Source organism: Pleurodeles waltl, chromosome 8 (assembly GCF_031143425.1).
Source record: "Pleurodeles waltl isolate 20211129_DDA chromosome 8, aPleWal1.hap1.20221129, whole genome shotgun sequence".
In the NCBI taxonomy this organism is placed as follows: Eukaryota; Metazoa; Chordata; class Amphibia; order Caudata; family Salamandridae; genus Pleurodeles; species Pleurodeles waltl.
In genome coordinates this window covers 1,490,262,721-1,490,287,446 of record NC_090447.1, presented here as the reverse complement: position 1 = coordinate 1,490,287,446, position 24,726 = coordinate 1,490,262,721, and the positions used below count along the sequence as shown (strand labels likewise).

General features: G+C 46.1%; 1 protein-coding gene across 1 annotated transcript in view; it reads left to right on the top strand.

Moving 5' to 3' along the window:
- The window catches only part of LRRC58 (leucine rich repeat containing 58), a 39,405-nt gene extending 20,607 nt beyond the window's left edge, over positions 1 to 18,798 (top strand). Inside the window, exons 2-4 of the mRNA XM_069202697.1 lie at positions 4,556 to 4,684; positions 6,686 to 6,963; positions 13,159 to 18,798. Coding sequence (XP_069058798.1) covers positions 4,556 to 4,684; positions 6,686 to 6,963; positions 13,159 to 13,358 — 607 coding nt within the window. The 3' untranslated portion in view covers positions 13,359 to 18,798. The remainder of the gene's footprint in view (positions 1 to 4,555; positions 4,685 to 6,685; positions 6,964 to 13,158) is intronic.
- Positions 18,799 to 24,726: the final 5,928 nt, after the last annotated feature.

Genomic DNA, 24,726 nt, shown 5'->3' with positions numbered 1-24,726 from the left:
AGCAGATAAAAATGTGGAGTTTAGGGTCTCTGCACTCACAATTTAAAAATACATCTTTTAGTGAAGTTAGTTTTTAAATTGTCTGTTTGAAAATGCCACTTTTAGAAAGTAGTCATTTTCTTGCTTAAACCATTCTGTGACTCTGCCTGTTTATGGATTGTCTGTCTGGGTCAGTTTGACAGTTGGACTGTTTTGCACCTCTCTAGACAGTGACACAAAAGGGGACAGGAGTGTAGCCTGCATATCCTGATGAGCCATCTGAGCTAGAGGGGAGGGAGGAGTGGTCGTTCACACCTGAAAGGACTGTGCCTGCCTTCACACAGTGCAGTCTCCGACACCCTGGTGTGTGTCTGGGGCCTGGCCTGGACAACAAAAGGCTCTTGCAAACGCTTGCAACTTTGCTTTGAAGTTTGCCAACTTCAAAGGCAGATCCGGCTATAAGAAGAAGTCTCAAAACCCCAGACTTTTAGAATCTTTCTGAAATCAAGAAGAACCTCTGCAAGGAGAAGAGCTGGAGGAGGAATACTGTCCCTTTGCTGTGTTGCTTTGCTGGACTGCAGTTGCTGCTTCTGCCTGAAAAGAGTGCAAAGGACAACATTGCTGTGTGTCCTGCTTGAGAAAGTTTTCCAAGGGCTGGGAGTAGAGCTTGCCTCCTGTTGGAAATCTCCAGGACACCAAAGACTTCAGGTTCCTCGACCTGCAGCACTGGGAACTGTGTGTTTTGTGCTGTTCAAGAGGAGAAACCACTGTGAAGCTGCCAACGACGCCATTGGCCTGCACTGTGACCTGCCAACACAGCACAGAGTCACATTGCCCCACTTCGCACCGTGACCCTGGTCTCACCAACGCCTTCATCAGATTACTTCACCGAGCCGCTACTTGCACCGCGACCTGTGGGCCCTGCACTCCCAGCATCGCCTGCTCACACCGCAGCCTGGGCCTCCACGACGACGACACGCCTGCTCTCACCTGCGCCACTGTCTGCACCGTGGCCTGTGGGCACTGCTCGTGATGGAACACAAAGCACCGTCCCGTCCCGCACCGCAGCCCCGGTCCACTGACGCCAGCACCATTGACTGACTCCAGTGTTCTCACCAGGCATCCCTGCCTTTACCATGGCCTGTGGACACCACTCGTGAGTGTCACGAAGCACTGTCCCGTCCCGCACAGCTGGCTTGTGCCTATCAACGACATCGTTTCCGCAACGACTACGCCACTGCCTGCACTGTGACCTGTGGACACCGCACTTTGCACTGCCCCGCTTCACACCGAAGCCCTGGTCTCACGGTGCCGTCACTGAGCTGCTGCCTGCACCGTGACCTGTGGGCACTGCACGTCGCAATGTCCCACTTTGCACCGCAGCCCGACACCATCCACGCCAGCGCTCCTGACTTCATCAGCCCAGTGTTCGATCTGCAACGTGTATAACTTCAAGGGCTGGACGACTCCTGCACCGACTCTGGAACTCACACCGCTCTCTGGAGCTCACAGCGAGGATCACAACGCCCTACAAATCAAAGGTACTGTTTGCGGGTCTTCCCGACACCATTGCTGCCCCGTGATGCTGCCGCTAGCCTGAACTGTTGTCCCCAGGTGGAGCTATTGACTTCAAGGAACTGTATTTTTGAGTAAATCTTGCAGAATTCATATTTTTATTCTGTTGGATTTTTATCGTATTTGGTCTTGTTTTATATAGATAAATATTAGCTATTTTTCTAAAACTGTTGTGGGCAATCTTTGTATCCCCAGTAAAACAATGAGGAATTCTAAAGCACATGACCTTGCACAGCAAGAACCCCTCCCCCCCACCCCGCCATTAAAGGTCCATGACGGCATATTTAGAATCACTGGTGACCCTCCGCTCCTTCTTTCCACCAGCACAGCAGCTATGCATATCTTTCTAAAGACAAACCATTTCCCAAACATTGCTCTGCGCAGGAACTCCCTGAGGCAAGCACCCAGGAGCTGCACCCTGGGCTAAGGCACATGACTGGGAAAAGGGTCTGAAGCTCTTTTAGCCAAATGGGCATTGCGCCTCTGAACCTGCTACAGGCCTATCTTGAAAACAGAGCATGGATCGTGCTCTCCTTGACCTACGTTGGCCTCTCGCCCCACCAGCTGGTGTACGCGAGGTGTCAGATTACAGTAATCCAGCACACAGGCATGTTGTATAGGGTGACCTGGCGTCCCTGTTTTTCACCAGCTGCCCTAGCACATTTTGGCAAATTTGGCTTCTGTCCCGGATTTTAAGAGGGGGTCGACTTTAAACAGTGAAAGGCGCTTTTTAGGTTGAGCGTGGAAGCGCTTTGACCTGTTGTTAAGTATTTTGTGCTTTTAACCACGCCCACCTCAAGCCCATCATGTTCACTCGTTTGCGGGCTAGCCTTTCAAAAATCCTCTTAACATTGGTAAATGCTTTACGTTTGTCCGTCCTTGGGGCGATTTTGTTACGGCCTTGGACATCGACCCGGTTACATGGATAATTGCACTTTTGCCGATAGGTTTGACTGTGAGCAAACTTTTTTTCCTTTTGTTTGTCTCCTTCTCTCTCACGGCGGCCGTAATGCTTTCAATCAGCTAGCTTATATCAGCTGTTTTACTTTTCATTTTCAATTTATGTGGCAAGAATAGTTCAGTTAGGAATTTACAATGCAAATAGCTCTAACTCGAGCAAACGTGAGAGCCGTTACATTGCAAATGCTTGTTTAGCTATTCTAAAGCTGTGCTAGTTAGCAGCTGTAATAGGTAAGCAACTTAACATGTATGATGCTGGTTTTAAAACTTACATTTTATTTCTTTTCATAGTGCCTCTTCTGTGTTCCTATGTCGATGAGAGCATCCATTCCACCGCGTGCGTTCTGTTTTTGCAAAAATGTCCTGATTTTTGGTTGTCAAGATCTGGTCACCCTAATGTTCTACCCTGGCTGCATCTTCATCAGGGGTGCCTTGGGCAGGCTGTGTACATGCGCTGGATCAGAGGCACATGACGCGCTTGCGCCAGCACTGAGGGGACACAACAGTGAGAGACGGATCACTCTTTCAATCAGTGCACCTCCCAAAGGCTTGTTTACCCTTTCTCCTGTATCTCTGGTATGGCAGAGGGAGAGCGTTCCCTCATTTACACCGGCCATGCCACCGTACTAATGAAGAAACGCCTCCTCGATGTAACACGATTGCGGAATGTGTGCCCTTACATGTGTCAGTGGTCTCTTCTGGGATATCAGTCTTCCCTGGAGAGGTGGGCAGGCACAACAACTGAATACCTGTTGCGTCCCAATAGCATTTTGTGTCATTTGGCACCAGGCTTGCCTCTCCAGTAGTTTATGTACGTCCATTACTCTATCTGCTGCGATTGTAGGGCGATGGCTAGTCCGCCATCCCCCCCGGTGTCCATTTTAAGTGTTAGAACTACACATTCCGCTTCTTTTACAAGCAACCAAGTAGAGTATGAAACCTCCAGGGCCTTATTACAGAAGGTGCCCTGGGGCACAATGGTGTTTGCTCCTGTAGTTTCTCCCCTCAGGACACTTTGGTATGACGCAGGGGCCCTCGGATGCCTGTGTGCTCCCTTCTGTACTCCGGATCCTGGCGGTGAAATCAGAGGTCATTCCCTTGTTCTCAGAGGCATCCCCATGCAAATGAGAGCTCTCCCGCCCCTGCACCAGCAGTGTGTCACCCACACACGTGTGGCACAGTCATTGTGCGCCGCATGCGAAGTGGAACGGTCAGTGGTCCTGGAGCAGTGGTTTCAGGTCGGTGGTATTACTTTGAAGGCAGGATTGGGCTGTTACACATGATTTTGTACCTGTCCTCAGTGCTTTAAATGGAAAAATAGAAGTGCAGGTACTCTGTAGCAGAGTACCTGCTTGTTTCTGAGAAGTGCCGGTACTTTCCAATTAAAAGTATTACGTTTTTCTTGAGAGATGCCGGTACTCTCCCTCTCAAAATAAAAAAGTGCCGGTACTCAGTACCGGAGAGTACCGGCCCATTTAAAGCACTGCCTGTCCTGGGACAGTGTAGTGTTTTGTGTGGCATGGTGCACTGTCCTCGTCGGCTGGGGTACTCGACCGTTTTACGCCGTGTGACCCCTGAAGGTCACATAAATGTATTGTAAACCGCAGTCTGCGTTCCCACTGCTTCCGGTGGTACACCTGTGTAATTGGAGTTACAAGTAGGCCGCAAGGATTGTTACCACAGGGCTAACCGGGACTCATTGTTGACGCAGGTTTGCCCCTCTGTGATTGACCTGTTTCCCCCCCATCTCTAAATCCCCAACCCCTCTGGTTCCCATTCTCCTCCCCTCCCCCTAAATCCCTGGCCTGGCTCCACTTTCACACCGCAGAAGGGCATTTCCTCTCCTAAAACAGCCCCACAATTACGCGCAGCACTGCAGGCGGCGAAATGCCCGCCAACGGGCATGATGGGGTACAAAGGCCGCACATGGTCACCAGGCTAATAACCACTGCTCTACCTTTAAAGAGTTGTGCAATTTCTGGTAATGACTGTTTTGATCAAATCTAACCGTGGGTCCAAATACTGTTCTCTGCTCTTACAGCTTGGAGTTTCTGTACCTCGGCGGTAATTTCATCGCGTCCATCCCACCGGAACTGGCGAATCTGGCCCACCTCAGCTACCTGGTCCTGTGTGATAACAAGATTCAGAGCGTACCCCCCCAGCTGGCACAGTAAGTGACCGCCCCCCACTGTCACGCATTCGGGGCACGTGTGCATGCTGTGTTTAGAACTACTGATTGTAAAGACTGATCTTCAGTGGAGGGCTGCAGACTAGATCGGAGCAGCCATTCTCATTAAATCTCAGAAACGGGCGCTTCAGCACTGAATAACAAGGGTCACCGTCTGTGTCGAACTTTATAATATCTTGGTAAAAACACTTCTAAAGCAGTTTGCTCGTTTTCGACACTAAAAAGCATTAAAAAACTTGCGAAATCAGAGCATTAGAATATTAAATGAATTGTTTGTGGATTAAACGTGAAAGAACGAGTACATCTGATTGAGATTAGACTGCAAAAAATACATTTTAGATGACCAGTTGTGGACTTGGGAAATATTTTGGAGAGAAGTGGGTCTAGACAGACACACTGTTTTGTTTATTACTGAGTGTTCCTTGTCATGTGTGTCACGAGGGACACAAACGAAATATATAAAAAGTAGATGATTGTTAATTGAGGTGAATGAACTCCACATCTGCTGGTCACAGGATTGATTTCTGTAAAAGCCAGCCCAGCCATCCATCCTTCTAAGGATGGTATGAATAATTTATGTAGATTGGGCCTTGATAGCCACACTGTCCGTACCAGCTTCTGGTTGGTTCGGGCAGAGAGCAGTTCCTTTTCGGTGACTGAGGGCCTATGTCATCGAAGAGCTGCAGACATCAGTGCATCTTACGGCGTACCTAAATCCTCGTGGAACAAACAGCAGAGGGACATTTGCCCTAGATCTGGATGTCACTCACAGGGAAGTTGCGCAACATGCCAAGAAATGATGCAATGAAAAGGGACAAAAGACAGAAGTGCACACAGGACTGATGAGACCCAGAGGTCAGGTGGTCTGCTGAGCAAAGAGCAACTGATAGGTGTCAGAGCTGTCAGTAGAAAAACTCCTCCAAGGCTCAGGCTAGCTAATTGCAATAAATGTCCTCCTAGGGAGTCTGACTTGCTTGCGTCAGTGCCTCTTGTTATGCCAAAGCAGATAGCTGCCATATTAGTTGTGGGATGTACTTCCTGCTCTTTTGACCTAAGATGCCTACTCACAAAGTATGTTACGGTGGGGGTGCACATGGCTGGTCACTGCAAAAAATCCACTTCCAATGATCAGCACACTTCAGAAAAGACCATGGTAACATGGCGCCTCCTGGCCGCAGACTAGGCTAGTACATCGGCAACACAGTGACACTGCTGGCAAGGTAGGGCCCTTTAGTTTCTGGATTTGCGAAGCAGAAGGACTGGGGACTAGTTGAATAACTAAACGTTTCCTCCTCTTCCCTAATGGACCTTGGGGCTTAGCACTAGTGGCGTTGTGGGACAAGCCAACAAAAGTGGGTTCTAGGTAGGCCAAATGAGCAGCACACCTGGAAAAGGAGGGGGGTACAAGGGAAGAACAAGTGAGGGGTAGCTTGTTTCAGGGGTAGGGCCAGGGAGCGGGCAGCGTAAGGGCCAGGATGTTTTCATGACCTTTGCTGAATTGCGGTGGAGGGGAGTTCACTGAAAGTAGAGGTGTCTAGTTCCAAGGATTAGTACTAGGGATCCCATAGATCTCCTATCATGCTACCATGTGTTGACTCTTGGAACCAGAGTCAGGCGAGCATCATTATGTCTTAAGGTCTTTCTACCTCCTGCAACTATTCTGTTACAGACACATTTAAATGTGTACTCTGCATTAATGTAAGCTGCTAATGCACTTTGATATTTTCTGTGACTTTTGCTTTTGTGTGTGTGTGTATATATATATATATGTGTGTGTGTGTATATATATGTGTGTGTGTGTGTATATATGTGTGTGTGTGTGTATATATATATGTGTGTGTGTATATATATATATATATATGTGTGTGTATATATATATATGTGTATATATATATGTGTGTGTATATATATATATATATAATATATAGATATATTTATATTAGTTGATTGACTTTCTTTTGTATACCTTTTATATTTCCTCAGAGTGCATTCACTGCGATCGCTAAGTCTGCACAATAACTTGCTCACCTATTTGCCCCGCGAGATCCTCAGCCTGGTGCACTTGCAGGAGCTGAGCCTTCGTGGGAACCCGCTTGTTGTGCGCTTTGTTAGAGACCTCATCTACGCCCCACCAAGCCTCCTTGAGCTCGCAGGACGCACCATCAAGAGCCGTAACATTCCCTATGTTCCCTGCGACCTTCCGGACAACCTTTTACATTATCTGAACCTCGCCAGCAAATGCCCCAACCCTAAGTGTGCAGGTGAGTGCCTCCCCTTTGCCCTCTGTGTGTGAGTCCGGCATTGTGTTGCTTAAGAAGTATTGACTGATTTTGTTTGGCTGCCACTTTCCTTCAGCATGTTGGATGCCTCAAAAGTAGTGGGTGTTGAAAGGAAATTAAAGGACTCCTTTCTGCTTGCCACAGTGTCAAAGGGTTGGGCAAACTAAGTGCACACTACACTTTCCATGCTAGAGATTTCATAACAAGGGGATCAGAGCAAGAACTTCAGTTGTTCTTCCTTGTCCCCAGTAAACTGGAGACTTTTGAGGACATGTGCCTTGCCTAAGGTCAGCGCTTAATTTGTGCTAGTGGTTGGTGGCACAGACATTCATTTTTTGGCACACAGGACTCATTTTTTCATCATCAGACCTTGCCCCAGTACAGGAGAAAGAAAGGCAGAGAAAGATGGGGAAAGCATTGACAAAGACTCATAGTAGGGAAGAAAAAGAGACCGCAAGAGTGTGCGAGAGACAGGAAGGGGGGTGGGATCAGGACACAGCAGTCTTGGCATTTGGGGTCCCCTGAATTCTGCAGCACAGACTGCGGGATCACAAGAAAAACTTCAGGCCCTTGCAGTTCCGGTTTCACAAGCCCTGCTCCCAGTAAAATGGGGTCCTTGTCTCGCCTTCAGTCGGATGGAGCCCCGGACGCCCCGGTCCACCTTTGACCTCTTTCCCTCCCTCTCGCATTCTGTGCATCAACGCCCAAAACAAGACTAGCTCCATCAAAACATAGAGTGCAGACGGCTCACTGTCCCGGCTGCCAGCATGTTCTGCTCCATTCTTTCTCCGGCAACCAGGCTCTTCTGTTCCTACCTTTATCGCGCTTCGTAACAGACCGCAGCTTGCTAAATTCTAGCAAAAAATGTCCAAGTAGGAACACGTGTCCAAAGGCCGGTAGAACATCAAATGTGTGGTGAGTCCGGCCCGCCGTGTCTGAGTGTATTTCTTGGTTTTGATATGTTGAGTTTCTGTCATTGCCAAGAATGCATCACATCCCTGGTGAGGGGACGTGTGTGTTTATTTTGTAGCACAGGAACCATACCTATGTGCGTCCTTGTAGTTCATTTAGAGGTATGATGTCAGAAAACTGTCAATTAGTAGTATTGGTCCGCTTCCCTTGATGGAATCAGTAAGAATTATGGGTCCGATGTATGATGTGATTTTGTGCTTGCAAAAGGTGAATTTCACCTTTTGCAACTGCAAAATGGCCCTTTCTAATGTACCATCCCTATTTTGCGAGTCGCATGAAATACAGACTCTCAAAACAGGGATTGCGACTTGCTGTTAGGAAGGGGCCTTCCAAGGGCATCCCTTCCTAATTGGCAGTCGCAGTGGCATGTATGCTGTTAGGAAGGGGCCTTCCAAGGGCATCCCTTCCTAATTGGCAGTCGCAGTGGCATGTATGATTGTTTTGTGACCGCAATTGCAGGAAAATGGGATGCATTTAACATTTTTTTTTTTTTTTTAAACTGCATTATTTAAAAAGCAGTCACAGACATGGTGGTCTACTGTCCCCAGCAGGCCACCATCCCTGTGAGTGTGGCCATTCCCAATAGGGGTGAAAATTGTGACCTATCTCATGAATATTGATGGGGTAGGTCATTTGGGAATCTCAAACAGCGTCGTTGACACTGGTACATTTGGATTTGCGACTCACAAATGGATTGCAAATTATGAGTCGCAAAACATATGGTCGCACATCTGGCCCTATTAGTATTAGGATATTAACTTTTTTTCAAATCAGTAAGACCCAATTAATAAGGAGAACAAGACCACCTGCAGGTTCCATACACTGTCCCTTTCCCCAAGTATACGCACAACTTCATTTTTCTCTGCCATATCTAGCCGGTGTTGTGTGCGCTTAGGCAGTACCACTGTTCTGAAGGTTGAAATTCAGAAGACAGACTGGAGGATTTCCAGCTCTGTTTTGTCCGGGTATCGCCTTACCTCACCACAGTGAAGAGAGGCCCATTCTCCCTGTCAGATTATTGAGCGTTGATTTTTCTGTGTTGCTTTGACCTTCTTGCCCATTAGTCACTTTAGTTTTGTTCCATCATTACTGTCCTCCTCCAGTGGGGGTCCTTACCACCTGCTGTGCGCTACTGTCAAGAAGGCTTTGAAAAACTAGGACACGGACACCCGTGGTTTTCCCTTTAGCCATTCGGCAGCAAACTTGTTAACAATTAAAATCCTGCTCCCACCAAGAGCCCCCTAATATGTATGCCTTGCTCTAGATTCTGAGTTGACTCGGTCTCCGATCTTCTCCGCTCCAGCATAAGGTCCTTTTTCATGTTGCCTATGTTTTGGCACCTACTGATGTTGTTTTTGTGAAATCTTCCTTGTATTAAGTGGATGCTGTACCTTTCAGGACCTCTACCACTTAAGTATCCTGTTCTGTGGTTTGTAGCATGTTGGAGGCAACTAATCCAATGTCTCCATAATTGGTCCTCTGAAAGAAGGGGCTGTCCAGTATATTTATTCCAGCCTGCAGTCTGAAATAGTGCCTTGCAGGTCTTTTTTTCGCCATGGTCAGACTTAGGTCTGCTCTAGTACTCATGAGAGTTGGCCATGCCAATGGCCTTTGGGTGTCCACATCCCCTAACACTTTCAATTTTAGGTTCTTGGCTATTGTTTGGGGTTATCGGTTAAACAGGGATATGTTTGAGACCTGAGGCACATTTATTTCTCCCATATAGCTAACTAGTGTTGAACCTTAGCAACTTTCAGCCTCGGATGTCCAGCACAAAGTAGTTTATTATGGAGGACTTTTCACTCACTTTAGCTGATGTTCATAATGAACGCGCTTGTTTCCACCTTTATGATCGTAGGTTTATAACCCAAGTTATATCTTCTGTAGTCGCGTGCATTGTTGGGGGGTGGAAAACTCGTTTTTTTTTTTTACCTCTTTCTCCTCTGGGGTTTTTGCACATCTTTGTGTTAATAACCCCTTTCCGTATGCTTGCACTGACCTGGCACAGACCTATTTGAGGCTATTCACTTGACATTCGTGGCACTGGACCTTTAAGAAAATATACGTAATAAGGGCGTCTTCCAAGCACCCTGGTATGATGTGGATTTCTACGTCATTTATAGCAAAATGCGTTCAAGTAAATTGTTGTCGTTTGGGACTGCGCCTGGGTGTAGCTTCTGAAGTAACCTTTCTAAATCACTAGTCGGTCTTGTAAATTGCAGAAGCTCTACTCACCGGTCCGATTGCTTCTGCAAGATTGTGTTGGCTCTCAGCTGTTTCTTCTGGCAGCAGTTCTCGGTTTTAAGCTGATCTTCCTAGTAGCTCATTCCAAGCAGTTAAAGAATAGATATGCACTCATCCAGCCATCAGTCAGCTTTGAGACAGCAGAGAGAACCTGAGCAGCATGCATGGGCACATGAAGATGGCTACCTTATTGGAAAAGTGGAAGCCCTCTGAGTCTTCTGGGCTCTAGTGTGAGGGAATGTGACCCCCAATAGGTGTTGGGCTCTGTGCGTTCCCCAAACCCTTGCAGGCTTATGTGGCTTTCTGGCGCGCCTTGCCCCAAGTGCTTTTATTTGTTTGAGTTATTGGTTGGGTCTTGCCAGCTGGTTTGCAGAATCCATCTGACCCCTGTGTCTGTTTCTCATGACTCCCAAGGCCTTCAGCTAGCAGGACTGTGCAGTGATCCTCATCTTCAGGTGGTAGCCCTAGTTCCTGAACTGGGCAGCCCTGGTCCTTCCTGAGCACAGACTCTAGAGCAGCTCAAGGTACTAGGATTTGTTGTTACGCCTTGGACAAGAGACAACCTTCAGCTTCGTACTGTGCCTGGAAGTCGCCTCTCTGGGCATGTTCATGGTCTCCTCGAAGCCCAGATAAAGTTAACCTGACTTTGACAACTGGCTGATAATAGATCAATTGCTTCTACAATCTTAAGTTGATGCGACCTGCTATCGGTGTATCAATGACTTTATAAACACGGAGACATCCTGAGCTCGTCCTTGCCAAAGGCTTTAGTTTATTCAGGGCCCTGCTGTATAAAAACCTATACTTTGGCAAGAATGGAGAGGGGGCTACGCTAAACAATCACCCATTTGTGCTCGATCGATATCCTGGTGCTAGGTTTTTAGTTTGGTTTCTTCCTCCCTCACAACCCCCAGCCAAGCTTTTACTTGGTTTGTCTTTTCAATGCACCTCCCAGAATTGGCAGAAACTACAGCTGGGCACTAGTTTGGGTTTGTAGGGGGCGCATAGCTGATGGGAGGGGTCGACTTTGAACCTTCCCCTGGAAAATAAAATTACAGGAGAAGTTTTTGGTCCAGTCCTGAATATGATGCGAGCATATGGAGATGAGTGCTGAAGAGTAACATAATCACCGAGTGGGTTATTTTCCTTTTCTAACCTTTATTAACTGTTTTGGCCCAGCTGATAGTATGTTGTACAAATGGTGAAATCCAAAAGGACTTTGAGAACGTAAATCACCGGCCTGCATACATTCTTCCCATCACTGAGGCTACAGTTTACATTTTAGAAATATGGGCGGATATTTGCTTTCCCCTACAGTTGTATAAAACTGTAAACTTCGTACTTGTATAGCGCTCTTTTACCCTGAGGGCATTTTGGCGCTTTTACACATACCGCTGTGGAACCCTTCCTGGCTTTCCCTGTGAAGTGCCCACTCCTGGGCACCCCCAAGGTGAAGCCAAGCATCCCTAGCGCTGTTGGGGCCGTTGTGGAGATTAAGCAAGCTATTGCCCAGAGTTACAGAGTGGGACCCCATGTTTAGATTGGCACCAACGCGAGAGTTATCAGGTCTGAGGAAATTGAGCCCAAGACCCGCTGAGGCAGGAATTGAACCCTGGTCCCAGGCCACACCTCTGCATCAGGGTCTGCCGCTCTAACCATTGAGCCACACTTGTGAGTATACACATACCAGCTTCCAGTGACAAACCACGTGCAACATTGGAGGGACCTCTCAGGAAACTGGCTTCAGGCAGATCAAGTCGAAGGGGTGGTTCCCTCCATTTTATAACCCTAATTTGTGAGGGGCTTTCCTTCCCGTGGCCCTTTCACTACCAAACATGCCAGGGCACGGCTCGGTGACCCAGGCATTCTTCGCTGTTAACTCTGGTGATCTGAAGATCCTAGACTGAGCCCAATGAGCGCCTTATATATGGAAATAATAAAGTCTGTTATTCACACCACGCAGAAATGGCAGTATTAAGTGCTATATAAAAATACAGTTTATACTTCTTAATATTATTTATGACTCTAAAGCTGGAGTGGATTGACCGATATGCATGAATGAGAACCTCCAGCAGTGGGATTTAACTGCTCTAGGCATGAGCTGTTGGAGGCAATGAGGCTTACATCATTCCTGCATCTTATCCCTGTAGATGATGGATATTTTTTTTCCACAGCAGGCCAAACCACACCAAAGCTCTGTAAATAACAACTGTTACTGTTCACTAGTTTGTAGTGCTCTAAGCATGGACTGCTCCATAACCTTACATTGGCACCACATGCTGCAGGGAAGTTCTGGATTGAATGCTTCGGTTGGTCGAACTTTACAAGAAAGCTTGTTTGCTAAGAAGTCTTTCTTGAGTGTGTTTGTAGCAAAGTACATATGCCTAATTACAGGAGGTGTTCAAAGGTGTCCTGAAGATACACAGCTATTACTGGGCACTGTCCTTTTACTTGCAGATGTTGTTGACTTTGAACTTGCATCCTTCTCCATGGGTCTTATAAGCCATCTTCCTGAAGTACAATGATGAGCGACATACATACATCATCTCTACATTTGTGGGCTGTTCATTGCTGTCTGGTTAATCCATACAAGATGTCCATTAAGCTCAAAGTTGGCAATAGTAGAACATAGATGAGTAGTGCACAGGGTTGCTTTAAAAGGGGACTTTCTTGAAGTTGAGCTTTTATGTATATGTTAATATTCAGATGTTGGGAACACATTCATTGACCCTCTTTTAAGCTGAAAGCATGCGTTGACTAACACCTGCGGAGGAGCGTAACAGGCCTTTGCATGCTAGAGTGTTTTGGGATCCCCTCTGGTGCCATTCTGCCATCAGTGATGTTCTGACTCTGGTTTTTGTTGCTGTAGAAGGTACTGGTGGTGGAACCTAGACGCCGACCATTGTGTCTTAGTAAAACAAACTCTCTTCTCACTCAATGCCTATCCCTTCCATCCTGCAGGGGTCTACTTCGACAGTTGTGTCCGACAGATTAAGTTTGTGGATTTTTGTGGGAAGTACCGGCTCCCTCTGATGCACTACCTGTGCTCCCCGGAGTGCTCCTCACCCTGCAGCAACAGCTCAACCTCTCAGAGCGAGTCGGACTCCGAGGACGAGGCTAGCATGGCAGCTCGCCGCATGCAGAAGGTCCTTCTAGGTTGAGTTGGCCCAAGCCAAGGAGATGAACGTCCGCGTCGGGCCAAACATTGGAGAACTGCTTGAAAGCAACAACCTATCTTGAGCTCCATCAGCGGAAGCAGGGAGCAGACCCTGGAGGAGAGCTCTTCACGCCCAGCGATACATCTGTTGCCGAAAGGACAAGAGCAGCCTTTTTTGGATAGCCCACAAAATGACAAACCCATTATGTGACTGTTTATAACGCTTTTCTTGATTGAGACCGGCTAAAAAAATATGGCCACCATGTTGCTAACTGTAGATAATATGCTTTACTTTACTTTGAACGCTATGATGTAAATCCAATGCTGTTTCATAAATTGAGGTGCAGGGTTAGAGTAGACGGCGCCCTGGACTTCAGGACGTAGAGCATCACCTGTTCTATGATCCTCGCTCAGTGATAGATTCCTATTTATTGTCTAAGTCACCATGCTGCCTTTTGCATTTTTCTATTTCCACAGGAGATGAAGAAAGAATGTTTTTTTAAAAAAAAAGCTTACTAACAGAAGATAATAGTTGGCCTTCATCATTTTAATATATGAGATTTGCAATAACCAGTGTCGAAAAGGAGTCCACTAACAATGAATATCTGACTGTCTCAACTAAAACGCAGCTCTGGAGTGACTCCCGGTTTAGTTCGTCTGGAGTAGGATATGATAATACGCCGTCTCTTGAGCTGTGTTCCAAGTGACTGAGATGTTGTCCAGTTTAGGCTAAACAAATCCGTAGAGGTAACTGAGCGGTTGTTCCTTCGTACGCTTGCTGATGGGGTATACGTTGAAAATTTGGAACCCATTATCCGTTTTATTAAATGATTACGTTAGTTTCCTTGTATGAAAAAGAAAAAAGTTTCACCTTTTTATTTCACGGCTGATCCTAAAGAACACTTTCCCCATTGGCAAAGATCATGGAGGACAGAAGATCTGCCTGCTTAGCTTCCTATTGGTGAACCAGAGAGAGGCAAAGAATCACTTGAAGTGTGATTGATTGTTTTCTTCAAAGAAGGATGGCTGACCCACTGCCCACTGTCTTGAATATTTCAAGCAGAACAGGCCTTGGGTCAGTCCCCATCAGTATTTCTAGCAATCGCTAAATATTTATGTGTCATGCGCATGTGTCATCCTCTAAGAAAGTACCCCACCCTACTTAACAATAACGACTGTGCCTGGGATCCTGTGGTGAACGAGCAAAGGCTATTTATTTGGTGAACCTTATATGAAGTGAATGCCATTATGCAATGCCTAATCAAATCCGTTTTTATCCGCGATATCATGAATGTGCCATAGAGAATACACTAACCTCACAAGCAATGGGATGAGCAGATTCGTACAGGAAAACTGTATCTCATTAGCCTGATCTTAAGGAAAATATAACATTGAAGGAGTTTGTCTGTTTTGTTCGACAACTTTCTAAATGAGCCTTGCTCCATGTCAAAGTGGCTTCTTTAATTGCGCTTTATTTTAATATGACCCGCCTTGTTTCGAAGCCGCATCACGACATAGTACCCTAACGTCGTCCACGTACCGCCTCCCCCAGGATATGCTTCTGGCGCGGTCAGTCCGTTTTGGCTCTGCTGAATATTACTGTGGTGTGTGTGCATCGGGGTGCGCGTATTCACATGAAACCTCAGCACCCCTGGTCCGCCTGTTTTCACAGATGAGTGGATCCCCCATGTAATGCCTTCTGCATTGGTCCGCGGTCCATCCACTAAGAGTCCCTTTTACAGTACAATGAGGTGTTTTATCCTCGGAATGCCTAATACACTCCTTTTGTCTCTTGGGTGAAAGTGAAAGCGAAGGAGTGCCGCTTGACCTGGTCTGAAATGATTTTGAAAGGTGCAGTCATTCAGAGGAAACACTGACTGTCAACCTCTGAACTCAGTGAATTAGGTAGTGATGCTCCACAGAGGAGAGGACATCTGGTCGTGTGACTAACACCCTGTGCTTGTCACGTCCAGTCCATGTTTTCCACACTTCTTCGCTCATGTTCTTCATTGTCCTATGTTTCAGAAGGATGCAAGTCCGGGCACTTCATTTTATATATTTTGACACAGGCAGCCACCTGAAAAGTCTCAAGACATCAAGTCTGGTCTCATTTGCTACCCTCTTTTATTGTTTAGTGCTGCGCCCCCTTCCCTCGTAGTGCTGTTCGAGCGCAGCCGTCTGCCTTAGAATTAAACTGGGGGCCCGTTGGTACCTGGGAGACCTTTTGCTGGACTGCCTATGTTCCCTTCCGGGGTAATGCTGTACGAGCGCAGCCGTCTGCCTTAGAAGTAAACTGGGGGCCCCGTTAGTAGCTGAGGCATTCTGCTGGACTGCCTGTGTTCCCTTCTGGGGTAGTGCTGTACGAGCGCAGCCGTCTGCCTTAGAATTAAACTGGGGGCCCCGTTGGTACCTGGGAGACCTTTTGCTGGCCTGCCTATGTTCCCTTCTGGGGTAGTGCTGTACGAGCGCAGCCGTCTGCCTTAGAAGTAAACTGGGGACCCCGTTAGTAGCTGAGGCATTCTGCTGGACTGCCTATGTTCCCTTCCGGGGTAGTGCTGTACGAGCGCAGCCGTCTGCCTTAGAAGTAAACTGGGGACCCCGTTAGTAGCTGAGGCATTCTGCTGGCCTGCCTATGTTCCCTTCCCCGGTGATGCAGTACGAGAACAGCCATCGGCCCAAGACCCAGAGTAGGGGGCTCATTGGCAGATTGGAGACCTGCTGGACTATTAGACTGAAGAACTCTGGGAGCACTTAATAAATAGAACCCTAATCTATATGTGTGCTCTCCCAGTGCCCCTTGTCCCTTCACCTTTGCTAGCATTGCTTGTTCCAAGGCTCTTACCCGTCTGCACCACAGCTTTAGAGTTGTCTGTTGTCATGAGTATTAGCTTGTTTTGTGTTAACCATATTTTTATGCACTGATCAGTTTTATGCAAACTGATTTGACATTTTCTCTCCTATTTAAGCGATGAAGCTTTGCATCGCCCGTAGGTCTGATTTCATAGTATATCCTCATAGATCCCTGTGGTCTAGCAATCATTGTAATGGTTCGTGGACCTTTAAAATCCCTCTGTTGGCTTCTACTGATATTCACTTTCAGTGTGTTTTAGTGAAGGTTCCCTCGGTACCAAGCCCCAAACAATATCACACCTCTGATCTTATCTTGGGCAATTCCCTTCTGAGGTTTGATGGACAAAGGTCTTTGCCAACTGTTATAGCCCAGTTGTTGCTGTTTCTGTCCTGCAATAGCAGTTACGTATCCGAGTCCAAAACCCAACCCAGTTTGTAAATGCAGAGCGGTGTTTTGCCAAAAGTCGAATGGGAATCTGGAATGGCACTTGCGCCCACTCCTAACATGCATCTCAACTCACTTGTGCCAAACTGGGTTGAAACTGATCTCAAAATGTAACTGGCAAAAATATTTGAGTTACTCCTTTACATTAATGACTATGTTCATTTAGTTTCGTGTCTTTTTGTAATACAGATGTCTTGTTTCGTGTTTTGTGCTATTGGGAACGAGTTGGAGGTGCACGTTATGGAGACCCCTGCATTCCTTTATGCTTTTTTGCATGCCAGCACATGTGGTCGCACTTTTAATTTCTGCATTCAGTTGTGCCTTCTATTTGAGCATAGTTTTGCAGACTTATCAATTATTGTATGTCTTTGAATTCTGAATGTAGGTCTGTCCCAAGTGTGATACCAGAGGGCACGAAAAAGTAAACCAGTGATTCAGACGGAAATCTAGAAGTGCAGGTGCACCTTGTCCCAGGCTGCCTGCATGCTGCAGAGAAGTGCTGGCACTCTCCCGTTAAAGGCATTGCAGCAGTGCCGGGAAGTGCCTGTAATATCCCTTCGAACTGGAAGTGCAGGAGCCTGACAGGGCCTGCACATTTAAAGCACCGCTGTAGGCGATACAAAACTTCTTTGCTACGCTGTCTGACACCACTAAGCTGTCGAGACTCATTAGACACAGTTCATAGATCTGAGTCAAGTAGTGTTTCATAATTTAATCCTTTCAGAGTAGTTGTAACCAGGCATTCTGGCTTCCCTAGATACATGCTCAGGGACTATTTTGCTACAGAACACCAGACTTTCTTCTGATTGGCCACCATGTCTAAGTGTGTATCTCAAGTGAGGTTTCCCTTTTCAAACAGATTTAGTAGCACAATGTGGACTCGGACGCTGGTGTCCACTCAGTATTACATTAAGGTAGGTTTTTTTTTTTATAGTGAAACATACTTTGTCTATAGGTTGAAAGGGTAGATACTTATTCCCACCTTATTTGCAGTGGTTTCCCACCCACATGCCAGAATTGAGAATGTTACTGGGCCTTGTGAGCAGGGAATCCTGCAGCCGGCTTTCCCTGCTCGCGCATTCTGTAAAGTCCCCACCAGTTCGCCCTCTAGGGCGGTGGACCGTGGACCGTGTTGGTGTCAAGGATTTAGAATGGCTCCTCCTGAAGTGCTGTATGTTGTTGGCTAGAAACCTAGTACTTAAGTCTAGGCTTCCGAGTTATGCCAACTTGTTAGAAGAGGAGGTGCTCTTAGTCTGGCTTTAGGACCAGTATTCACTTGCAGTCTCCAATCAGGACTTCTTGGTTTGTTCTGCTTTTCTTATTATTAAATATGGCATAGTAGCTCCAAAGCCAGTTGTACTCGAGCAGAGATTGTTTTAAGTAGTGGAGAACCTGTACTTTTTGGTACCTAATGAAAGGGAAATTATACGTGGCATTGGAGTCTAACTGAATAACCAAAACCAAGTTATATGAGCAAACCATGCAGAGGTTGGTAGCTGGAGCTGACCTTGTTTTGCCTGAATATCTGTACTTTTCCATCAGCAATACCTCCTCTCCCGGTACCTTGTTAGCCTTATAATTGAGCACAAAGCTCGACTTTGAGCCTTTTGTATTTGAAAATGTTTTTAACCACAATTGCTGAAGGCACATTCTATGTTGTACAAAAGACAACCAGAGGCCTACTGCTCTGTCTCTAGTTTCACATGCCCTGTATTGAAAAATGCAGCCATTTGATAAGTCTTGCCTTGCAGTGAATGCATCTTCCTCAGCCTACATCTTTCTGCAGGTATACGTGTGTTTTTAGGTATGTTTGTGTTGCTGCTTACAGCAGTCACTCTTGCCTTGTGTCTTTGTAATGTCACGGGGTACCAGAGCCTTGGGACCCCCCCTCCCCCGGGAGCCTTAAGGTGTTCACTTTAGCGCAGTCCCTTGCATTTCATTTAGAATTGAGACTTGCACCCTCTAACTTGAGGCTTGTGTCACGAGATTCAGCAGCCTTCTGTGGTGTCGAAGGCCATGCTTGTTCTTCATTCCTCACTTTAGTAAGCTCTAAATGTCATCTGAAGTAGCTCTTATATGCAGAACGTTTAATCGTAAACACTATCTTAAAATATACTATGTATATAAATAAAAAATACGATATTTATCATCTGCTGTCAATTTGTTTTTCTTAATATCTCTTTAGTGGATCTGTAGATGTTGGTTTTCTGAAAAACATAGAAATAACAGCCACGTTTTGAATGCTGCCAGTCTCAAGGATGAGACTGCTAGGCGTCGACTGATAGCAGGTACGGTTCATGCTTTGTAACTGCGAGAATTCTAACCCAGTCTCACGGTTGTATCTATTCATGCTGCACACCTGTAGGTGATGTGTCCAAAGTAGCAAACTGAGGCGCTTTTGCGGATTTAAAGACCTACAAAACAAAATCTGAGTCATCCAGTCATTTTATTTTTCTATCAGATTTCAACTTTGTCACTCTTTTCAGCATTAGCAACTCAAAGTTACCTATGACAGCTCCTCCTTGAGATGCATGTTACTTGATCTGAAGCACTGACTCAAGAATAATTGACACTGATGACCACACTATCACCTTTGTGACCTATTGACTTTGCCAATGCTTTTTGGCGATGGTGTGCAGCATCGATTAAAAAGCAATGTGCTCAAGCTCTGCAGTATTAGCCAGGAACAAAACCATTCACAAACGTCCTGCCCTTGCAGCATCCCAGATGCTGTATAGCATGGGGTTAGCAACGGGTGACAGGAGCAGGGCAGGGGGAGGGAAGTAACACAAGGAGGTGGTTGGGAGAATAAACTGGTGAGATACAGCAACATGAAGTGGGGGGAGAGAAGCACATGGGTGAGAAAGCGAAGGAAGGTATCACAAGAGTGAGCGCAACATGGAGGAGGTCAAGAAGAAGCCCACAGGGGAAAGTGAGTAACAGAGTGCAGGGGAAAAGAAATTTACAAGGTAAACAAAAGAGGAGTGTCATTCTGTATCAAAAAAGTGTGGTTGCAGCCTTCACTATGGGTCTGGACCCATTAGGTCATAGAGGCAGCTCATGTTAGGAGCACAGGCCCTCACCCACCAATGGTGGCATGCTTCATCATTGGGCTGTCACTGCAATGCCCAACGGGCTCCTAGAGGGGGCAGTTTGCTGGGTATCTTTTTAAATTGTCTCTAGGCCTGGATTATTAGCCTTGGTGAGCAGTGAGTAAAATAATTTCACACTGTATGCAGATTGGTATTAAACTGTTAAAATGAATTCGAGTGCGCGGCCGGGAAGGGGGTTAATGGTAGGCTAATGGCATAGAGTGGGGGAAGGTCCAATGAGCAGCAGGTAGTCGGAGATCCTGCCATTCCTAAGGGTCTCATTTACTTTCTATTTGGGATCATCAGCGCTGTACAAAAGAAATTCATCCATACTTACGGCATAAGTTTATCAGCACTAATCTTTGATATATTAAGGGAGTTAATTAGGTAGGACAATATCACCCCAGACCTTTTTGTTGCCTACCTGGGTACGTTAGATTTGATACAAGTGCTGATGAAATGATCATAAGCTTTGAGACAAATTAGGCTTGAAATATCTTGACCATAATTGTAGTGATCTAGGAATCATAGTTTTTCCTGAGCTGCACCTTGACAGGGACCATGAAAATACATTTGCACTAAGGAGATCTCTAGTTAATTTTAGCAATGGAGAGTGGACGGGTCTAGAATCAGACAGGGGTGGGGTAGATAATTAAAAGCCATGGAGAAGAAAGCAGTAGACGTGGTGGGGGGAGAGGGGGTAAAGGCAGAAGCTACACAGTGTGTTTATGGCACCAAAAGCACATGAGGGAGAGAGCAAGGTGGTGTGGGGGAGATAATTTGGGGGGAGAAAGCAACACATTAGAGCAGTTTCCCAAACTGGGAGTCGCAACCCACCAGTAGTGAGATTTTTGTATTTATCTTGTCACATTTGCTGTGCTTCAAAGAAAGAGGTCAAATATCAGGTGGGTCTTCGTCTGCTTATGTTTTTAACACAGGGAGTGGCGTTTACAAACTCCTCTCACTTTGCAGTCCGAAAAGGTAAAGAAAACTAAAGCAAATGACAGTGAACTACCATCAAACCTTTAGTTACATGAAAAAAAGTGCCTGCTTAATGTCCATTAAAGCTAGATGGGTCGCAAAGGTTTGCCATACTGAAAAGCGGGTCATGGTTCTAAAACGCTTTGGATGGAGCACTATGAGTTTGCTAGGAATTGTCAAAATCTTCTGATAGTATACGTGGACAAAGTCCCTATATTCGCAAGTTCATGTTGACCTAAAACACAGTCATACTTCATTTGTAGGAACCGTATAACACCCCCCTCCCTGGAGCATGGGCACAATACATGTATCCTTGAACTACTTGCTTTTCGAGTACTACTTTTTAGGTCTCACGCATGACAGTGCGTTTGCAAACGCATGCGCTCTCGCCTGCAAGACATATTCTTTACTAATAAGGGCTTGGAGCCCCACCCATTGCTTACCATTCGATGCCCTCATTGTCACTCTTTTTCACGATCTCCTGATGGGCAAGAGCATGCTGGCTTCACCTTCTTTTCTTTCATTTGGAGCATGGACCAAGTATTGTTTGCTTCATCTTGATTAGTGTTCTTCCACTGCGGGCGATATGATTGAGGTACTTTCTTCTTCCCCAGATGTCCTTGTCCGTCTTGCTTCTTACCTCCTCTCCCCTCCTGCTGTCCACAATGCTCCTTACCGCCCACTCTCCCATTGTCTGTGCGATGCAAAGGGAAAACTTATCATCTTTTTACCCTCACATAAATGGAAAATAATCAGGCATTTAAAGAATGATGGAATTGGGAGAGAATTAGCTTTAACGAAGAAAGACAATTTCAAAATCATTAATATTGCATAAGCTTTTTTTCTACGTGTTCTCTTGTCATAAACCTGTGTGACTAAAAGTTGCACTCATACTTTTCACACCACACACCACAAAGTTATTTGTCTTGGCGTGCCTCATTACCTGAGTGGGAATGCTCCAAGTCAAAATACATTGCCTAGGATCACACAATTCGCTCGTGAAGAAGTGAAGATTCAAACTACCTTTCCTTATCCTCAAGCCTGCAGTTTAATAATCAACTTCAAAGTCATTTTTGTTGTGTCTCTCTCTCCCTGCCCCCCCCCTCCCCCCCCCCCCCTTGTTCAGGTTGATTTTTCTCCTCTCCTGCTGGGTGTGTCATAGTGGTTTTTTTTTTTTTTTTTTTTTTTTTTTTTCCCCTCATAACTTTTACCCAAGCTGCACAGCAGACTGGTTGCTGTACAATCTGGGTAAAACACATTGGCAAAGCCAATATCTCTTGCATACAAGTGACCCATTGGCTTAGACAATGCTTGTTTCTTTTGGGTTTGCGAGTTCATGTGTTACCCAGTGCTCTTCCTTGTGTACTTCTCTCCTGTGTCTCTCTGATGGCTTTGTTCTACCCCCGCACCACCTTTGATGAGGCCTTTGATGTTCTGGTCTCCCTCTCATGCACTTCCCCTGCATTGGTCTCACCTGTGTGCATCTCCCCTCCTGCTCCATGTAGCTCTCTCACCTGTTGCTTCTACTCTCCAAGCTCGCCCTTCGTGGTGGTTTTGTAACCCCCTCTGTGTTGCTTCCTGCCACCCACAGTACTAGTTCCCGCCAGCCGTAGCCCCTTGGTTGCATAATTTTATAAGGGTGCACATGAAATGATAGTCGTATCATAGCACTTTTTTGTTTGTTTTTCTTTAGCCATATTGCACAGCATTGGATATGCTGTACAAAATGGCTAAAGACCATTGAAAGCCTACGGGTTCCAAAGGCAAGACCTTTTGGCTTTGCTGATGCTTGTTTTTAAAGCAATACAATTGTTTGACTGATTTCTGTTTCATTCATGTGTCATCTGCAGATGAGGGGAGAAATGCACTGCCCTTGATTTCCAATTTTCAGAGGTTTCTGGATCAGACCAGTTTACGCCGTTGAAGATGTGGATTGAATTCACCAGGAACAGTGCAAAGAGGTTCAGCTCTGCAAACAGATATATAATTTTGCTTGTGGTACTCTCCATTGCTGCAGTTTTCTTGTGGTTTGTGATGGCCCCATCTGGCTACTGCGTTTGGGGCGCTGGCCCTGGGAAGCTGTTGGTGACAGGGTGGAAAGAGGTGGGAGTTTCACAGACACCAGTAGCTCACCCTGAATTAAGGGAATGGGGTGATAACACCAGTGAGACTGCCTTCTACTTAGGGGCCCTCAGCTGTTTCCTCTTCCGCAGTGAAGATAGGTACCTTGTCTCAGGAGCTAGGGTCCAATGGACACTTTTTGATGGACCCTTTCTGAACTCGACAGTCCTAAAATGGATCAGGACAACAGAGGAGCGATATCTCTGCAGCCCTTACTTCTATCCTATCTCTAGGTGTGTCCTCCCGTTCTTCCTCTTTGTGATACAATTGTGGCTTCTTCTTAAATTCACTCTGGAGTTTCATACTTTCCTCTTGGGATTTTTATGGTGCCAACTTCCTTTCTTTTGGACACTTTTTATTCCCTGCTGGAGCTTTAATTGGGGTCTCTGTGGTCTTGCTCCTAGGGTACCTTTCCCCATAGAGACAATCTTGAGATGTTATTTTTGATAGCTCCACCTCTGTGATCTTGGTGAGTAGCAGTGTCCCTTTGGTGAAGAGCCAGTAATGCTGCATCAATTTTGACATTACCAGGAACTATCTCACCTACTGTGTCTATGACTGAGAAGTTTGGTCCTTAAGTCTACTGCGGGTGAAGCTCTGTGCTCTTCCTTTATTGGTTCCAGTACTTCTGGCAATGCCACACACCATGCATGGTCACAAGTGAGGTAGATGCTTCCTCATGACTGGCACTGTGGTACATTCCGTGACCTACTCATCACTAAACCCTTAATCAAAATTCATTGAATATCCTGTAGACAAACACGAGAAAAATACTGCTTCTGATAAGTCTTTCTTGCTAACCAAAATGGCATTTGATTCTGTTTTGCCGGGCAATGTGCCCTTATTGTATTTATTGTCTGTGGATTAATAGCCAGAGCCGGGGTCTGTGTAGGTGTTTGCAATTCCATTACGTCTGTGACGTGGGGAATCTACTTGTGTCAGTTGAGCCTCGTGTGTTTCTGGACGGACCTGTTCCTCGTACTCCGTTCTAAATAAAGAAGATATTACTCATCTTCTGGGTCCAGAGTATCCATCGTGCAGTAACCACTACAATATGGCGACGAGGTGTCCAGTGGTGTACCGGCTATGTGGGCAACGTTGTGGAGTCTACGGCCGGCACATATATCCGTGTAGACGGCCCTGGTGCCAGCGGACCCTTTCTTCCAGGTGATTGCCATTTTTCAAAAAAATATAAAACCTTAGGCAAATTTTTATTCGGAGTGGTTTCCGCGTACGCGCTGCGCAGACAAAAACAAGCGATCGGAAACCATTGTGCTAGCAGACGTGCACGCGTCACCTTCACAACAGGACGCTTGACGCACTTTTTTTTTATTACGGCGTAGTTATCTGCGTTTGCGCTACGCAGGCAAACGCATGAGCGGAAACCATTGTGCTGGCTTGTGTGCACACGTCACCTTAGCAACAGCAGCATTGCACTTATAGACGTGCACATGGTACCCTGGTTACGGAGACGCTTCAGCCTTAGTTGTTTTTTTTCTCTGTTTGAGCATTACCTGGACAATTGGGGCGCTTTCATATGTAATTGACTTTGTTTCTGGGTAACGTGTTGCGATTGTCTTTAGTTCTTTTTTTTTTTTTTTTTTTTCTTTTTTCTTTCCCCCTCAATGTCAACCTGCATTTTATCAAGCACACAGGGAACAGGTCCGGCATCAATTAAATTAGGCAGTCACTGGGATATTACCTTACCTTTACTGCACAGAAGTTTACAATTTCTTCGGAACCAAGCACTGGGGTAGTGCAGTATGGCACAACCAAATTTTACCATTATTCCTCCACAAGCGTTATGGTCTGCTGTAAGTACACAAACTGTCAAGTGGGTGGAATGAAAGGACTTTTTCCTAAATTACCTTGGTGCAATTGAT